The sequence below is a fragment of the Mauremys reevesii genome, linkage group 5, assembly GCF_016161935.1.
Source record: "Mauremys reevesii isolate NIE-2019 linkage group 5, ASM1616193v1, whole genome shotgun sequence".
In the NCBI taxonomy this organism is placed as follows: Eukaryota; Metazoa; Chordata; order Testudines; family Geoemydidae; genus Mauremys; species Mauremys reevesii.
The window spans coordinates 91379607-91397457 of record NC_052627.1 but is presented as its reverse complement, the minus strand read 5'-3'; the positions used below and the strand labels follow the sequence as shown (position 1 = coordinate 91397457).

Here is a 17851-nt window from a genome sequence, read left to right as displayed (position 1 = left end):
AGTGATGACTATGTATTAGATATACAAGTAAAGCATGCCTGGAATGAAAAGCCTAGAGGCTGAGGACTGTAAGATTTTAGTTTAGCCATACTAGGTCATAGGCTTAAGAATGCTTGACATGAGTGGGTAACCTAGGAATAGCCATATGCCAGGAAGGTTAGAAGATGACTGTAAAAGATGGGCCAATAGGTGATGTTATGGAAAAATAGACCACAATGTACTGTCAAAGACGCCTGATTGTAATATCATGGAATGTCCTGTTCTGACTGCAGGTTACCATGGACATATGTTGTGTGTAGATGCTAATGAGAATAAGGGGAACTAAGATAACAACCTGTGAAAAACGGGGCACCCAAATATTCATGGGGTATGGAAGTAGAGATAAGGAAAAGAGTGTTGAAACCTTCATGCATATGCACAGGGTGTTAAGTGTGGTCAGAACAACAGTATAAAAGAGGTTCCCTGGTTGGGTAAAAGTGGGAAGACTCCAAGGGAAGACCCATGGGAAACCCCAGCAGGAACCACCTCTACCCCGATTCAAGTTCAAGACCAAGACACATATCTCATCCATGACAGCCTGGACTTCCAAATGCATAGAGGGCCCCTGTACTATCTGATTGATTGGGAGGGTTGTTGGCCTGAAGAATGCTCTTGGGAGCCAGCTCATCATGTGCACACCCCTGCAAAAGTATGGACCTTCCACAGGAATCATTCAGAGAAGTCTGACCCAATGGATTACCCTAGGAGATGGGGTGGCATCAGGCACCACAGGTCTTGATCCCAGGCCTGGGCAGCTGCCAAGTAGGAGCCTTACTCTGTATACCATCATGTTGCAAGAGCTGATGAGGGAACTGCTGCTAATACCCCCTCCCCCACCAGAAGCTACACCTGCTGATTCAGTGGGGTCAGATGACCAACAGCAGATGGCTGATTGGACCCTACTGATCATAAAGCTTCCTATTCTTGTCCCATCTCTTGTCTGATCAACTAGTTGCTAGGCTTGTTGCTGCCCAGACTGCTGAGACCAAGTCCCCACCTCCTTGCCTTGTTCCTTTTTCCCATATTTGTACCTATTCCTGTTACCACACCTTGTTCCCCATTGCTGATTCAAGCTGTGACCCTTGGCATGACTTCTGATTCTGACTCCCCCTTTGACCTTTGGTGTGACTATGACCCTGACCCGACTCCTGACTCTCACCAGTAGGTAAAACAGCTCACATTATGGGCCCTAACGCCTATCATATTCAAAATGCAGTTTTCTGTTAGTCCCCTGGACACACCCTGACTAGATTATAGGCGCGCCTCACATCCAGCTTGGTGACTAACCAGGCCATTCTTACTTGGTCTATGAGCTCTGGGATCAGAGTAGTGTAACATTTTTGCATGGTAATTTTATTTAGGGCGCAGTAGTCCACACACAGCCTTAAGGATCCAGCCTTCTTCTTTTATGAAAATGACAGGCACTCTGACTGGCGAGGTGGACTGTCAGATAAAATCCCTTTTAAAATTCTCATGGATACATTCTAAATACAGAACTCCAGTGAACAAACTGAATTACCACAGTTTTTCCCTTCTGTTTCATAAAGCTAACTCTTTGCTTTTAGTCCCTAGGAACAAATACGGTATCAAATTTCTAAGCTATAATTAGTTTAAAAATAATTATAAATTCAATTTACTTTCCAATACCTGGCTGAAAGGTTATCTTTTTAACTACTTCCTTTAATTACAGTTGTGTAGTGTTTGTAAAGTGTCAGAATTTTAATGAGAGTTTGCTTTCCAAGAGTTCATAGAATTCCATTACCCCTTTCCTTTACTACCCTTTTTTGTACTAAGTTTAATCTTGCGCAGGTCACACTAACAATAATCACTATAGGCTCAACTAACTCTGCTGCCCCCATCACCCTGGGAAATTCATCAATGCTACAAACTACTGACCTTACCCTAAACCCATTTGATTGCAGGCCAGTTGGCTTAACTTTTCTTGCCACTCATCAGCACAAACATGGTAGTCAGTAGCTGACCTGTGAATAGTCAGGAATGCCAAAGAGCTTGTGTTTTTAGATAGGGTCACTGCAAAGAAAAAGAAAAGTAACTTAAGTATTTCTTCAGCAAGTTGGTATGCTATTTGTTACATTGTAAATATAAGAATAATTCCAAAAGTGTCCTCGAGTAATGCAAGATCCAGTTATTTTTTATCTCCTCTATACTTTATGAATATTTAATTAAGAACATAAGGACATAAGAATGGCCATACTGGGTCAGACCAAAGATCCATCCAGCCCAGTATCCTGTCTGCCGACTGTGGCCAATGCCAGGTGCCCCAGAGGGAGTGAACCTAACAGGTAATGATCAAGTGATCTCTCTCCTGTCATCCATCTCCACCCTCTGACAAACAGAGGCTAGGGACACCATTCCTTTCCCATCCTGGCTAATAGCTATTAATGGACTTAACCTCTTTTAAACCCTGTTATAATCCTAGCCTTCACAACCTCCTTAGGCTAGGAGTTCCACAGGTTGACTGTGAGCAGTGTGAAGAAGAACTTCCTTTTATTTGTTTTAAACCTGCTGTTCATTAATTTTATTTGGTGGCCCCTAGTTCTTATATTATGGGAACAAGTAAATAACTTTTCCTTATCCACTTTCTCCATACCACTCATGATTTTATATCGATCATATCCCCCCTTAGTCTCCTCTTTTCCAGGCTGAAAAGTCCTAGCCTCTTTAATTTCTCCTCATCTGGGACCCATTCCAAACTCCTAATCATTTTAGTTGCCCTTCTCTGAATCTTTTCTAATGCCAGTATATCTTTTTTGAGATGAGGAGACCACATCTGTATGCAGTATTCAGGATGTGGGCATACCATGGATTTATATAAGGGCAATAAAATATTCTGTCTTATTCTCTATCCCTTTTTTAATGATTTCTAACATCCTGTTTGCTTTTTTGACTGCTGCTGCACACAATTCAAGAAGGAGGCAGCAGTGGCCATCAGAATCTAGGTAGTCCTAGACAAGACAATACATAAGATTACAAACAAGAGAGACATCCTGAAGTTTAGATCAAACCAAACCACTTTAATTCATCATTTGTTTATGTCATAAAACATCCAATTTCTTTGTGGTACTGTATTACATTTATACAGAGAAATAGATTAGCTTCAGTAGCATCACATATACAGTGCAGCCAATTGCTGTCTGGTGGAGGTAGGGTATATGGGCCATAACACACACACACCCTGCTTCCTTCAAATATTGCTATCGCTTATGTGGAACTTACATAATTCTTACTCAAAAAGTCATGCTTTAAGAACTCTTATTTTAATAACACATAAAAGCATGAGGCCTTTTATGGGTGCTGGCACTGCAGGTGGGTAATAGGTTTCTCTGCTGTCTGTCGCCTTTCTCACTTCCAGTCTATTCAAAATGGAGCTACCAGGCTTAGTTTCCTCTCAGCACTATTTAAGTCAATGGGAATTCTGTCACTGAATTCAATGAGTACAGGATCAGGGCCCTAGTCATTCTTCCCAGATCACTTCTGTACTTCAGTTTCTTCATTGCCTCTCTGCCTTCTTTTACAGCAGTCTCAAGACTCTACTCCTCACTTCAGAAGCTCTCCACATTTCCATTCAGTCATCATCACTTCTCTCATCTTATCCCCTCCTGAGCTTTGCAGTATCCGTACACTTGCCATCTAACCCTCTCTCTTTCTCCTCTGCCCAGTACAGTTTGTACTGACTTTCATGCTTTCCTGGAACAGGCTCCTAGTCCAAGTTCTTCCCAGCCCCATTTTGGAAAAATGTTATAAAAACTCAACTGTTTCATGACATGTACAATCCATAACATCACTTCCAGCCAGTGGCACAGATGAGACTTACCACAGTTCCATTCATCTGAGTTGTCCATGCAGTCTAGCTGCCCATCGCACCACAGCTCACGTGGCACACAATCATGACTGGCACATTCAAGCTCATCCGCCTTGCAAAATGCTGCCGAGACAAACACAGATATTAAGATGATGATTTAAAATATGACTATCATAAAATGCACACTAAGATCTGATTGGGTAAAGGCATAGGGACAAGTTCAGAGCAGGTTTATGGAGCAGGGGGTTAGAGTCAGCAGGCAGAAAAACTATTGGGGGTGAGGAGGAGGACTCAGCTGGAGGGGATCTGTGGGAGGCCAGCAAAACCTCAGTGGTGGGAAGTGGTGTCTGGAAATGGGTACATGATTCAGTGCATCCTACCTACTGGGTTTCAACTATGGTCCTATCATTATAGCATTGGAGTCCCTCACAAACTTTAGATGGAAACCTTTTGTTTCTCACTTTTTGCTGGATTGCACTAATCCTAACCCAGAGAGTTATTCTGTGTTGATTAGACATTCATCCTTTACCCTGAGATACCTAAAATTCGGAAGTATTGTCATCGTCATTTCAGAGGTGGGAAACTGAAGCATGGAGTGGCTTGCTCAAGGTCACTGTAGCGGGGTGGTCACCCTACTCCAGCCCTGAAGGGGTTAAAGCAGCCCTGAAGAGGGCTGTGGCTGGAAAAAGCTGGGTTGATTGGAGAAGCAGCTACAGCTGGGACCACGCCCTAATCAGGCCATGGCTGGCCCTATAAGAGGGCCGAGGGCCAGGGGCTGTAAAGACACCCTCTCTCTAGCTTCCTTGAGAGAGAAGGACCTGGCTGTCTGGGAAGCTGAGAAGGGTACCTGAGGTGGAGCAGTGCTGGGGAAGGGCAGAGGGATCTGCGGAGCTCCAGCCTAGTAAACCCCAGGCTGCAGGCCAAGTTAAGGGCCCACTAAAGGGTACTAGGGCTGCCGGGGGGCAGCCCAGATATAGGCAGGGGCAGCTGGTCCAACCCCCCTGGCCGATGATGAGTGGTTTACAGACTGCAGTCTGCCCCAGTGAACAGGGGCTAGATGGGGACTGGTAGTAACCACTGAGGCAAGGAGGGGATAGCGAGTTGGGGGTTCCCTTGGGCGGGGAGACGCAGATTGTGGGTTACTGCTGGGGGCAGAACCCTGATGTAAAGGGCACCGGGGTCCAGGAGGGGCACGGGGGCCAACGGCATGTGACACACCAGCCTGCAGAGGGCGCTCTGGGCTGGAAGAACTAATTTCCAGGACGACCAGCAGGAGGCGCCGTGCCGGTAGTCTGTGGCAGAGCCAGGACCTGAACTCAGGTCTCCTGCATCCCAATCCAGTATCTACAAGATCATCCGATGTCAGTTTGTGCTCATGTACAGTCCCCATAAGATTTTACAGCTACCCCAGCCATCACAAAATCCCCAGGAAGGGCAGTAATGCAACATTACCAGCCCCACTTTATCAGGCTTTCCCCCTGGGGCCCCAGCGCAGGCTGACACAAAGAAGTATAATTAGCACCGTCATGCAGTAGCTATAGTGACTCCAACTCTTAGTTCTTATTAATTTTTGTATATGTCTTATTAGTTTATAAAGTGTATTACTGTACAAGTCAGGCATTTATTTACAACACTAAGACCCATCTTAACATATATCAAACATATATCCACAATGAAAACCATAAAACTATGTAAACAGATACTATCTGCTGTGACATTAACAACCATGTGTCTTCAGGCCTGGAACAAAGTATGTAAACCCATAAAAACAAGAACACACACACACATATGCATGTACAAAAGCAAGAACAAGCTAAACCAAACAACCATGCCTCGCATCATGCCTTGAAGCTCTCTAACTCTGGCTCTTTTTGGAAGGCCTCCATGGGGAGCAAATTCAAGAAGTAGAGAGCCCTCAGCTGAGAAGGGGGAGAAAATTGAAGAGGTAGCGAGTCCTCAACTGAGAAGCTCTAGTGCCATTCCTGAATAATTCATCCCCAGGGCTGACAGCAAGAGTAGAGAGGAAGGATGGTGCAATGGTTAGGGTTCTACCCTGGGACTCAGGAGGCCCAGATTCAGTTTCTTGAGGTCACAGACTTCTTATGTGACCTTTGGCAAGTCACTTAGTCTCTGTTCCTCAGTTCCTGTCTGTAAAATGCAGATAATAATACCTCCCTATTTCACAGGGGCATTGTGAGGAAAAGTACATTAAAGATTGTGAGACATCATTCTACAGTTATGGGAACCATATAAGTAGCATAAGTACAGTACCCCAGCTGATCTGAAAAGCTGCAGTTGATTATGTAAAGATGAGTTGCTCTCAGTTATTCACATTTCAAAACATTCAGAGCTTTAGAGACTATCTTGATTTGTGTAATCTGTGCATTAGCTTATGGGTTACACTGAGTCCAAAACTAGCTAGCTAATATGCGTTAAGATAAAATATAAGGGAGAAATGCAAGAAGCCAACAGGCCTAATCCTTTAAAATAGTAACTTAAGCAATTAACATAAGGATATGAACTTTGGCATAAGTAAATTGTTTAGCTTACCATACGTTAGCAGTAATGCTAGGTCATAAAATGGCATAAGACATAATTTTGCAATAAATAATTTTGTTGACATTTTGCAGAATGCTGATGAGTAACTGCAAAAAGTCAGTTGATGCCAGTTCGGAGTATTTTGTGATAGTCACATCAGCAGATGCTTACTCACAGAATTATTATAGTAACCAATTGACATATATGCTAATGAGTTTGATATAATTAATATACTAATCCATAGATTAGAACAAGGAAATCCCAACATTATTAGGGTGAAACAGTTAATTATGGGCAAAGGAGACTCATATTCACTCTTATGAATATTCATGACAGTCATCAAACCTTACAATAGGCCTGATCATGAGGTAGGTTGACAAAACCTCAATCCTAGCAATCATTATTAATTAAGGCTGTAAGTCTGTCACGGAGGTAACAGAAATCACGGATTCCATGACTTTCCGTGACCACCATGATTTCTGCAGCAGCTGCACCCGTGGCACCCCTGGACCCCCTCCCCCCCCGCCCAGAGCACCCACGGCCCTCCACCCAAGTTTTAGTCAGGGTGGGCATTTTTAGTAAAAGTCAAGGAAAGGTCTCGGGCCCGTGAATTTTTGTTTACAGCCCGTAACCTGTCCATGACTTTTACTAAAAATATCCGTGACTAAAACGTAGCCTTAATCATTACGCAAGCCAGAGAGAAGGCATCTGGTGATCCACAGGGGTCCTGTCTCATTACTTCTAAGTCTCCAGAAGAATGGTTGTGAGTATGCGCATGAGATGATACTGGATGTCAAATCACATTATTCATACTGTCATCTGGACTGGAACATTTGTGTGTTAACTAACTTTAGTAATACAAATCTTAAAAGAGCAAAAGATCTTTTCCAACCATGCATGTCAGGGTTCCCAACTGAACAATAATCCTAATAATACTGGATTGGATCTTTGGACAAGAGCCTATCAAACCTCAATGTGTTAAGTTATTAATTGAGAATTCTTAAGTAATCAATCCACCATCAATAAATCAGGCAATACTTGCACCTGGAAGCATGCAGGAAGTCAAAAAGAGATTTGAGCACTGATGCTATGTGCTCTTCTAGAGAAGAGCAGCTGCATTCTGTATGGCAAAACATGTGCATTTACCCTACACAGATGGTGCAGACACTGCCTCTTTAAACATCTGCCCCTTCCAACAAGCATCAGAGCTGGTCAGGAATTATATGTCAACATGTTTTTTCAACTGAAAATGTGGTTTCCACAATCAGGATGAAAACAAATGCTGAAATATCAGCATTTCCTGGGGGACAGAAATCAGATTTTCAATGAGTTCAAACAGACACCATTCCTCTCTTTGGCAGATCAGATGGCAGAAAATGAGACCATAGAACTGGGTTTGATTAAAAGCAGACAAATCAGAGAACCATCAACATATACATTACATTGCAGCCAAAAACATTTCCCAATCTCCACTACTGACTTCACATACACATTGAAAGGATGAGCAACAAGATGGAAGCTTGTACAGCAGCTGCCACTCAGTAGCTCCTCCTCCTCCTTTTCCCATCCCACTGATAAGCTGTGTACTGTGAAAAGGAACTCATGTCAGTTCCTAGCTATCAACTGAAGGAAGGCGGAATTTCTTAGTGGTTGCAGTATAGAACCATTACCGAGGCCCCAATGGGGGTCGCTGGCGCATCCCTGCACTCTTGTTTGCACTGCATTGGATACACATGTATTCCTCTTGCACTCATTGCCACCTTGGATATGGTGAGAAGGAAGTGACAATGGAAACATGGGAAGAAAGGAGCAAAGGGAGCAGGGGGAGAAACAAAAGCCAAAAAGTCCTGGGATTGGGTAAGACAAGTGGGAGTGAAGAAGATCCAAGCAGCCATAGGTTATATGAAAGGGAGTCAAGGGGCTTAGAGGAAGAGACAGCAGCCAATGAGCTACAAATAAAAAATGGCAGACAAATGGACACGTGGAAAAAGACCAGAAAGGGTGAGGTGGAGATATGGAGCCACAGTGAGTAGTGGAACCAAGGAGAGAGATTATAGGATGGAGAGGGAGAACTTTGAGCAACAAGGCTCCAATGATAGGGAGCTAAGGGGAGGGTTGGGGCCATTATGCCTTTAGGGGGCTGCTTCTACAGTTTGTTCAGTGCCCCCAAAATTCTAGATTCAGTCCTATCACCCTGGTTAAGCACTTACAGCAGTTCTTTTCATCCACCTTGTCAGGACAATCTGGAAAGCCGTCACAGATCATGGCATGCTGGATACACAGCTTGTTCGATGGACATTCCCAAAGACCCCTTTCTCTACAACCTGGACACAGAGAACAAGAGCTTTGAGATATTCCATTTTAACATTTACATGCAATTAGAGCTGTGTGAATGGCTGATTTTTCAGTTAGCTTGCAGTTCTGAGAAACAGGAAAAAAACTGGTTCAGGTCAAATTTAAACACTTTTTTTGAAATTTTAGGTGAATTGAAAAGGTTGGAAAAAATTGTTTCAGGTGAAGCTAAACATTTTGTTCAACCTGAAACTTGAATTGTCATTGGGTCAAAAAGAGAAAGCAAGTGAGAATGACTCTGTAATTAAAGGGCACTCAGCAGGGAGGGAGAACATTTGGGTTCCAGTCCCTGCTCCAATGACTCTTCAAGGATTTTATACAAAGTAGAACAGCCTCAATAGGAGAAACTGATTTCAGAGTGGTAGCCGTGTTAGTCTGTATCAGCAAAAACAACAAGGAGTCCTTGTGGCACCTTAGAGACAAACACATTTATTTGGGCATAAGCTTTTGAGAGCTATAACCCACTTCATCAGATGCATGGAAGAGAAAATACAGTAGGCAGGTATAAATACACAGCACATGAAAAGATGGGAGTTGCCTTACCAAGCGGGGAGTCAGTGCTAACGAGGCCAATTCAATTAGGGTGGATGTGCCCCATACTCAACAGTTGACAAGAAGGGATGAATATCAACAGAGGGAAAAATTATTTTTTTGTAGTGACCCAGCCACACTCAGTCTTTATTCAGGCCTAATTTGATGGTGTCAAGTTTGCAAATTAATTTCAGTTTTGCAGTTTCTGGAGAAACTGAGAGAGCGTGACTCCAGAATACCCTTAGCTGGGTAGTATGGGCACTCCTAGGTGACCAGGGTTCAAGTCCCTGCTCCAGAGTAGCAATTCAAACTTGGGTCTCCCATATCTCAGATAAGTGCTGTAACCACTGAGCTAAAAGTTATGAGGCCACCTCCTTCTCCTGTTTTGTAAATGGTGCCTGAATCTCCTTCTGCATCTAGCCTCCAAAAATCTAAATGTCCCATTTTGATAATGTCAAAACAAATTACTTTGACATTTCCAAACATTTTTCTTTTTTCATATTAACCAAAAAACCCTGCAGAAATCTACATGAATTCATGAAGTTTTGAATGTTGCCCCAGATCTACTTCCAATATCAGATCTTTATAAGGTGTTTTTTTCGTTAATGTTTCTGAAAAATTCAAGGTATGTTCAATTTTTAATATATATTTTAAAAACTATCAAAAATAATCATTCCTGGTGAGGGAATAGAAGCAAATTGTCAAAGTAAACTCTCATTCAAATAGGCATGAAATATACAATGGTCTTTCTGACCAATTACTCTTACCTTATCCTTTGCTTGTACTAGATCCATCAATTTAGGCCCTAATTCAGGAAAACATCCATACCAAACTACTTCTGATATACATTACTAAGGATATGTGAGTAGTTCTCATCCTGGATTCCGCACAATTTAATTTAAAAGTAAAGGGCTATGTTCAAAATATCAACATTTAGCATACTTGTCTTTCAAAAATGGAAATACTGTGAACTTGTTTCTTTTGGTAATCTCCATTAAATACCATGAATATTTTTTCTTGCAGTATTGATGCAGAGAACAGAATGAGAGGTGGAGAGGAGCTAGCCATATTGGGCATAAGTACATTTCCTTGCTTGCAGTAATCTAATATTTTACCACTGCATCAAGTGGTTACACAGATTCACCCTTGCCAACTATATGCATCTACCTGAAAATTCATTATTATGCAGCTAACACAGCCATTGTTTCCTCCAAGTGACATTAATCAGTTGCACTGGCTTCATAAAAAAATCAGGATGAACTCTTGTAAAACTGGGTCAGAGTTTTTTTATATGTTTCAGAGCAGTAGCTGTGCTAGTCTATATCAGCAAAAAGAATGAGGAGTATTTGTGGCACCTTAGAGACTAACAAATTTATTTGGGCATAAGCTTTCATGGGCTAAAACCCACTTCATCAGATGAATGCAGTAGAAAATACAGGAAGATATATATAAATATACACAGAGAACATGAAAAAATGGGGGTTGCCATACCAACGCTAATGAGATTAATCAATTAATGTGGACTATTATCAGCAGGAGAAAAAAAAACTTTTGTAGTGATCATCAGGATGGCTCATTTCAAACAGTTGACAAGAAGGTGTGAGTAACAGTAGGGGAAAATTAGCATGGGAAAATAGTAGGCTCCTAGTTTGTCACATGGAGGGAAATTAAGAATGGCATGATGTAGGTTTATAAAACATCTAGCTTTCCAATTTTATCTTTACAGTTTTCTGTAAATAATTATTAAAACATCTCACTACAACATCAGAGTTTGGAAACAGTTCACTTTGATGAAGAAATGTCCTCATGCATCACTGACACAATAGTAACCCAGGAGGCCATAATAATACATGATAAATAGAATTCCCTTGATTTTACTCTACTAATATTTATTTAAAATAGATGGAGTTGTGGCTGCCTTGTTTAATCCATTCTACGGCTGATCACATTGTCTTTCATACTTTAAACTTAATCTGAGTTCAGATTCAGGTGACTGGCCCATGTGATCAAAACAAAAAATAAACAAACCTCGGTTCTGTGAGTTCGCTACAGTATGAGTGGCTTGGACGGTATAGTACTATTAAACTTTTCCTGTGGCTGGAGCTCATGTAGTACACTAGTTCAGCAAAGGATAGCAGTTACTAAGTTAGCAAAAGGAAATGTAGCTTACACAGTGTCTATTTCCAAGGTGAACACATTTATGACTGTGAGTGAGAAAAGTTAGCTCACGTGGCTATAGAAATAATTTATTTGGGTTCCTCCATCAGTAAGTGTAATGTGTATACTGAATGCACATAGTACTCCACTTCATTTACATCTTACTTAATAAGCCACATTAGAACTGTTATGAGTTGTACACAGAGGAATAATTGGCCTTCCTGAGAGGTCACGCATTATTGGGGGAGAATAAGCAATATTATGATGAACAAGTGTCAGGAATGAGGACTTGCAGCTGTGTCTGCCAAGTCTCCAGGCAGCCTATGAGCACAGGTGAGCAACAACAGGTCCACCTGATAGGCCACTTTGCCTGACTGGCCGAGGAAGTCAGCAAGTCTACTTTTAAGCCCCACATCAGCAACTGAACACTGGCTCCTCAACGCATGCACTCATGCCTGCTATCTTTTCTGAGGCTGCCTTGCACCTAGTCTCACTCCAGCCTTGCTCCTGCCTTGTTCCCAGCCTTGCTCCTGTCCTGCCCAATCCACTACAGCTCTGCTTGGTTCCTGACTCTGACTCCAACCACTAGGCCTGACCACCCATGTCCCAGTTCATGACAACAAGAATGAGGCATTATTAATGTATCTTCATTTCTCATATTTAAACACCTTGGTGCTGACAGTCATCAATTGTTGAAATGAATCCAGGTGGGCCAAGGAGGCAATGGTGAGAGCCAGCTTATCATGCTCTGTGTTTGGTTCAGGGTAGGTTACAGATTCTATCCCAAATCAGAGCTAACATTTGGGTTGAAGGTGCCAATATCTCAGAAGTCGATTTTGTGAAATTCCTGAATGTCCTTCCTATGGTTGAATTCCCTCCTAAGTTACAGAAGTCCAGGGTGGAACACGTGTGTGAGTTACACTTCCCTGTACCAGAGGAGGGATAGTTTATGCATCCCTGTCCCATGCAGGGCTTTTGTATCTTAGGACTATGTTCAAGGTCAAATTCAGAGTCTTTGTCTTCATTTTAAAGGCACTTAATGGTCTAGGCACAGGATACCTAAAACATTGCCTGAAACTCCAGGATTGGGCCTATGTTTGGTATGTGGCTACTCAACGCACATACCCACATCTGTGATCTCTCCTGTCCCTGTCCTGCTCCTCGGGACAATAAAGTTATCCACTGCAAGGATAAGGCTCATCTGTGCAGTGGCTAGAGCTTTCTTGGGTGCCAGAGCAAGGCTGCAAAATGAACTCTCACAGGTTCTAATAACCATCTCAAATATCACCACTTTCCATTCCAAGTACAAGGTGCAGCTCTTCGACCATGCCTTCCTAATAAATACATATAGCACAGCAGACATATATTGAATGAACAAAAAAACCTTGAGGGGGAAAAGGGAGGCGAATGCTAGTCACATTGCTTAATGTGCTTCTGGAAGGCACACGGACAGCACAATGGTGAGGGGAGATATAAGAACCTGAATAGAACAGAATAAGTGACTTTAGCCTAAGAATCTAAGGGCTTGTCTGGACAAACAGTTAGTGCATGGCAAGCTGGGCTGTAAACCTACCGTGCACTAGAGTGCAGTGGGGTAACTGTCTGTATGGGACCCTGCTGCTGCACAATAAAAATTCCATAGAGGACTTTGATCTACTCCACTTTGAAATGGGAGCAGGTCAATGCACACTAAGGAACTTTTAGTGCAGCGTAGCAGAGTTCGCATGGACAGCTAGTATACAACCTGCTAGTGCTCTGTAAGTTTACACCCCACCTTCTGCTGTACTTACTGTTAGACAGGCCCAAAGTTATGCAACAGCCTGACTAAGCATTTACCATTAACTAAATATTTGTTCCCAGCTGCCCTTGATTACTTTTAAAATTTGTACAATGTTTTACTGTCAAGTGTCCTATGACTCCTGAGGACACTACATAAATGCATTAACATTGTTTATCTTTGCATGGTACAGAGGCACCCATTAGAACAGAAGTTCAGTGTGTATATTTCAATGATTCTGGCCATGGACACACAAACTATTTTTGCAGCAGAAGATCGTGAGTTCTATTCTGCATGCCAAATGTGTCATTTTTAATGAGCATCTGTAGAGTAAGGATTTTGTAATAACATGACTTTCTTAATTTAATGTTTATGAAAACATGTCTATATTTATACAATCCCCATCTCAAATACTGCTTTTGATGGGAGAAGGGGATTCATGTACTATCTCACCTTTGTTCTCCTGTAAGTTATGTGTTAACTCATTGTCACTGATATATTCATTGTGCAATACTTATTACTTGAGTCCTTAACATTAAATGCCAGGACTTTTTTATCCCAGCTAAAATACTACAGTGAGAACTAGTGCTGCAGCAAACTGTAGAGGACAAAATGCTGATTTTAAAGGTTATGCTCCTGCACATCCACAATACTCCTGTTTGCTACCTTTCTGCTGTCTACTTGCTATCCCCAGTGGAGTAAGGAAACTCTCAGATGTAGAGCAAAAGCTGGCAGAGTTGGCTCCTAAGACAACCAAGCAACCCATCCAACCCCAGAGGGCATGTCAGAGCAAGGAAGGGCAGAAAGGGAGAGGGCACAGCTGGCACTGAGCACAGCTCTGTTCTGCCAATTTTAAATTTGCAGATGGACTCTTACAGGCAGCCTAAGGGCTGTTCTAAGTTACACTCGAGCCAGGGCAGCTTGAGAATGAGGGAGCTGTAAATGGCCCCCTTCATCCTGTGATGTGCAGATCTTGTCACAGGACATAAATGGACATAGTCAGTCTGGTTGTCCTAACACGGTATCCACTACTGGTTGTTTATGGAATCTAAAATATACATTCTGTAAATATAGCATGGTGAACTAATGGTACAAAAACCAGTGTGTTCTTTTCTTTAAAAAAATAATAAATCCAATATATTCTGAGCTCGCCATTTACACAGGGAAAGTTCAATGATCTCTGAGTTTGTCCTACACACAAAGAATATGAATGAGCTAGAGACAGCAACTTCTAGAGCTCTAAAAGCACTGGCTGTTCTTCAGTAACATCATTACCCATGGTCAATGTAATGTAATGTCATTCTGACAGCTGTAATTTTCTAGCAGACGCAGCCTTCCATATTTATAGAGGCTGATAAGAATTCCGTTGATTGCTAGCAACATTTTGTCTAGACCAAAAAGTGAGAGATCTACTTAAGAAATTTGTTTTATGTATTAAAGCAATATTTCAGACCTTAAAGTCAAGGAGTATAAAATGACTCTAAAAGTTAGTTAGCTATTAGTGTTCTCAGGAGTTAAAAGCAAGTGTCAATGACAATAATTTTGAAGGAAGGGCAACCAAAACAATTGTTATTTAACTATATTTTTTTCCCAGGGGATTTGCTCATTGTTGCTCAGCCAAAGCACTTTCTCTACATTGAAGAGATAAGAGTTGCTTTTTACCATGAAAAAACTCTGGAATGAAACTGAAAATGAAGCTTGCAATTACAAGTGATATTCTTCAGGCTACTGCTGACAGCTGAAAATTGACAACATTCCTGACACTTCCAGTTTTGGAGCCCATTGCAGTAAGAGAGACTAGATTATAATAAGGTCTCCAGCCTGTGTTCAAAACATCATAAAAATAATGTTAATATGTAAACATTTAAAACTGTAATTGAATATTCAGTGCCTGATTCAGCACTCATTCCTTTTTTATGCCAGTATAACTCCATCAGTATAGATAGAGCAATACAATGGGGAATTGAGCCTTCACCATTAAAGATTTCCTCCTAAATGATAAACTAATATTCAAACAGTCTGGAAGCTGGCTTACCAGGGCTCCCACACTTTCAATGTCACAAATGATGTTCATATTCAGCAAGCAGGATGTGGCCTGCACTAATTTTACAACCAGCCATTAAAAACTCAATTATTTCCTGTCATAAACAGATAGTTAAGGGTTAAAGTCTGTTTTACCTGTAAAGGGTTAACATGCAGTACCTGGTGACCACCTGACCAAAGGACCAATCAGAGATGAGATAATTTCAAATCTCTGTGGAGGGAAGCCTTTGTCTGTGTTTTCTTTGTTTTGTCTCAGGTTCTCTTTTTGAATCTAAGAAAGACCAGTCATGTCTCCAAGTTCTCCTGGAGTAGTTTCTACTAATTAATAGTGAGTATTAATTAGAAGGCGAATTAGTCTTATGATTTGTTTTCTACATTTGCAATTGTGTGTTTGCTAAAGGAAATGCTTTATTCCTGTTTGCTGATATTGCTTTTACTGAGAAAAGGGGAGGGGGATTCTCTCCAGAGATTGATAAGGTTATACCCTATGAGTGTCCAGCTTGGGCTCATAGAGATTCTGTATTTTCTTTTTATTCTTTAATAAATTCTTTCTTTTCTTTGGACTTGGTTAATTCCTTCTCTTGTGGAAATTCAGGGGAAGGGGAGGGAGGAAGAGACAGTTCCTCCTGGGTTTGATTCAAGCAGTTTGAATCAGGTATCTCTTTCCAGGACTAGGGAAGGGGAGGGGGGAAGTGAGTCCCTCTTTGTGTTGAGTCAAGGATTTGACTCGGTGTATATCTCTCCAAAGTGGCTAGGAGAGAGAGAGGGGGGAAGTGGGCTGCTTCCCTGTGTGTAGAGATTCAAGGGGTTTGAATCTGGGTTCCCCAGGGGAAGCTTGGGGGACAGGCAGTGTGTCAGACACTTTAACCTGACTGGTGGCAGCGAAGGAGACCTACCCTAGGATTTTAGGGTGGGGGAATACATGCGGGTCCCCATCTTTGAACCCACAAGCTCAAAGTGGGGGTGAGACCCTAGGACATTTCCCAATATATTTCATAGATTTTTCTTGAGGAAAAGGGCTTATCTTTTGAACTTTCACACTGTGCGTGAACAAAATGACGGAGAGCAACAGTTATGTCCTCTGATACTCCAGCCATTTTCCATTCAATCAACTGACTCATTTTGTTTATTTACCACAGTTGTCCTCGTCACTATCATCTTCACAGTCAGCCTGGCCATCACATCTTCTGGCGGCCAAGACACACCTTCCAGAACGGCACTTGAAGTGACTGGGTGAGCACTCTGTCAATGTCAGAAAACATAACACTTTCAGCAAACTGGAAAGCGTTAATTATCACACAGTACTCTTTATTTATTATTACTATTTATCACTGTGACTGAGTTAAATGGATAGAAGACGGGAACAGAAACCCTGTGAGATACTAAGTTGGAACTATGCAGAAATGGAAACTATCCTTGATGAAAATACGGAGGATGGGGTGGGTTTGAGTACACATCACTAATTTCCCACAGCTATCTCTTCATATACTGCCACCTCTCAAGTTTCAAAGCCTCACAACATTATTGACAGATATTGTTTAGGTTGAGGGCACTGCTTTTCTAGTTATATTGTCCACTGATGTTGTGTTGAACAGATAAAGGTAAACGATTCAGTGTGTTGATTTTATAACAGATAATAAAATTTAGCAATTACATGGCCTTTTTTTAAAATTCAGAGTGCTTAATAAGTATTCACCAATTAATCCTCACATCACAATGGCCAGGAAGGATTTTCAGGAAGTGCCTAAGGAGAAAAAAGTACCATTGAAAGTCAATTTGGACTTTTGCTCTTAAGTCAATTAGGGCTATATTCACAAAAGGATTTAGGTGCCTAACTGTCACTTTAGGTACCTAAGTCCAACATTTAGGTGCAATTGAGATCCTTACAACCCCTGCTCAGCTGCTACCTAACCCTGGAGCCACCTAAAGTCCCTAGGCAGCTGAGTTTCCACCATTTAATTCCCCAAGGCACCTAGGTTGCCTCAATCTAGGCAGCTGGGCTCCTATCTCTGGCCTAAGTCCCAGTGTGATCCTCAAACAAGGGATTCCTCTGCTTATCTTGCTGTGAACCCAATCCAAACCAACCCAAACCCAACTTCTCGGAGCACACTTATACACATACAAAGTTACAAATAAAACTCATGACCTTAAGAAAATAGTAATGTTTTCCACTTTCTTTTAAACAAAAAGAATTGTGTTGACTATCACCGCTTGGGGATAAAGTCTGCTATGAGTAAATTCACTTGAGTTCACTGGACACACCATCTTGGAGCAGTTCATTCTTGGATTCATCACATACTGTAAGGTAGCTGTTTTGGGGACATTAAATGATTCAATACTGTAGTGTTTTTGCCAGCTATGGTTTAAGTGGGAAAATCACCTATATTCTGTAATCATTAATAGGGCTCCGTGTCTGTAACGGAGGTTGCGGAACTCATGGATTCCGTGACTTTCCGTGACCTCTGTGACTTCCGCAGCGGTCACTGTGGCTGACCCCAGGGCTGCCCAAGCAGCAGGGGCCAGCTGCTTAGCTGGCCTTGGGGCCAGCCACACCACCGCTGCTGGAGCAGCTCCGCAGCCAGCCGCTCAGG

At 42.0% G+C, this 17851-nt stretch overlaps 1 protein-coding gene across 8 annotated transcripts in view; it reads right to left on the bottom strand.

Annotated features, from left to right (window-relative positions):
• CORIN (corin, serine peptidase) overlaps positions 1–17851 on the bottom strand; it is a 289837-nt gene that overhangs the window by 40218 nt on the left and 231768 nt on the right. For all 8 annotated transcript variants that reach the window (XM_039541668.1, XM_039541670.1, XM_039541669.1 and 5 more), the window contains exons 13-16: positions 16395–16502; positions 8611–8724; positions 3875–3985; positions 1941–2070 (exon numbers count right to left, since the gene is read on the bottom strand). In XM_039541668.1, the coding sequence (XP_039397602.1) occupies positions 1941–2070; positions 3875–3985; positions 8611–8724; positions 16395–16502 (463 nt within the window). The remainder of the gene's footprint in view (positions 1–1940; positions 2071–3874; positions 3986–8610; positions 8725–16394; positions 16503–17851) is intronic.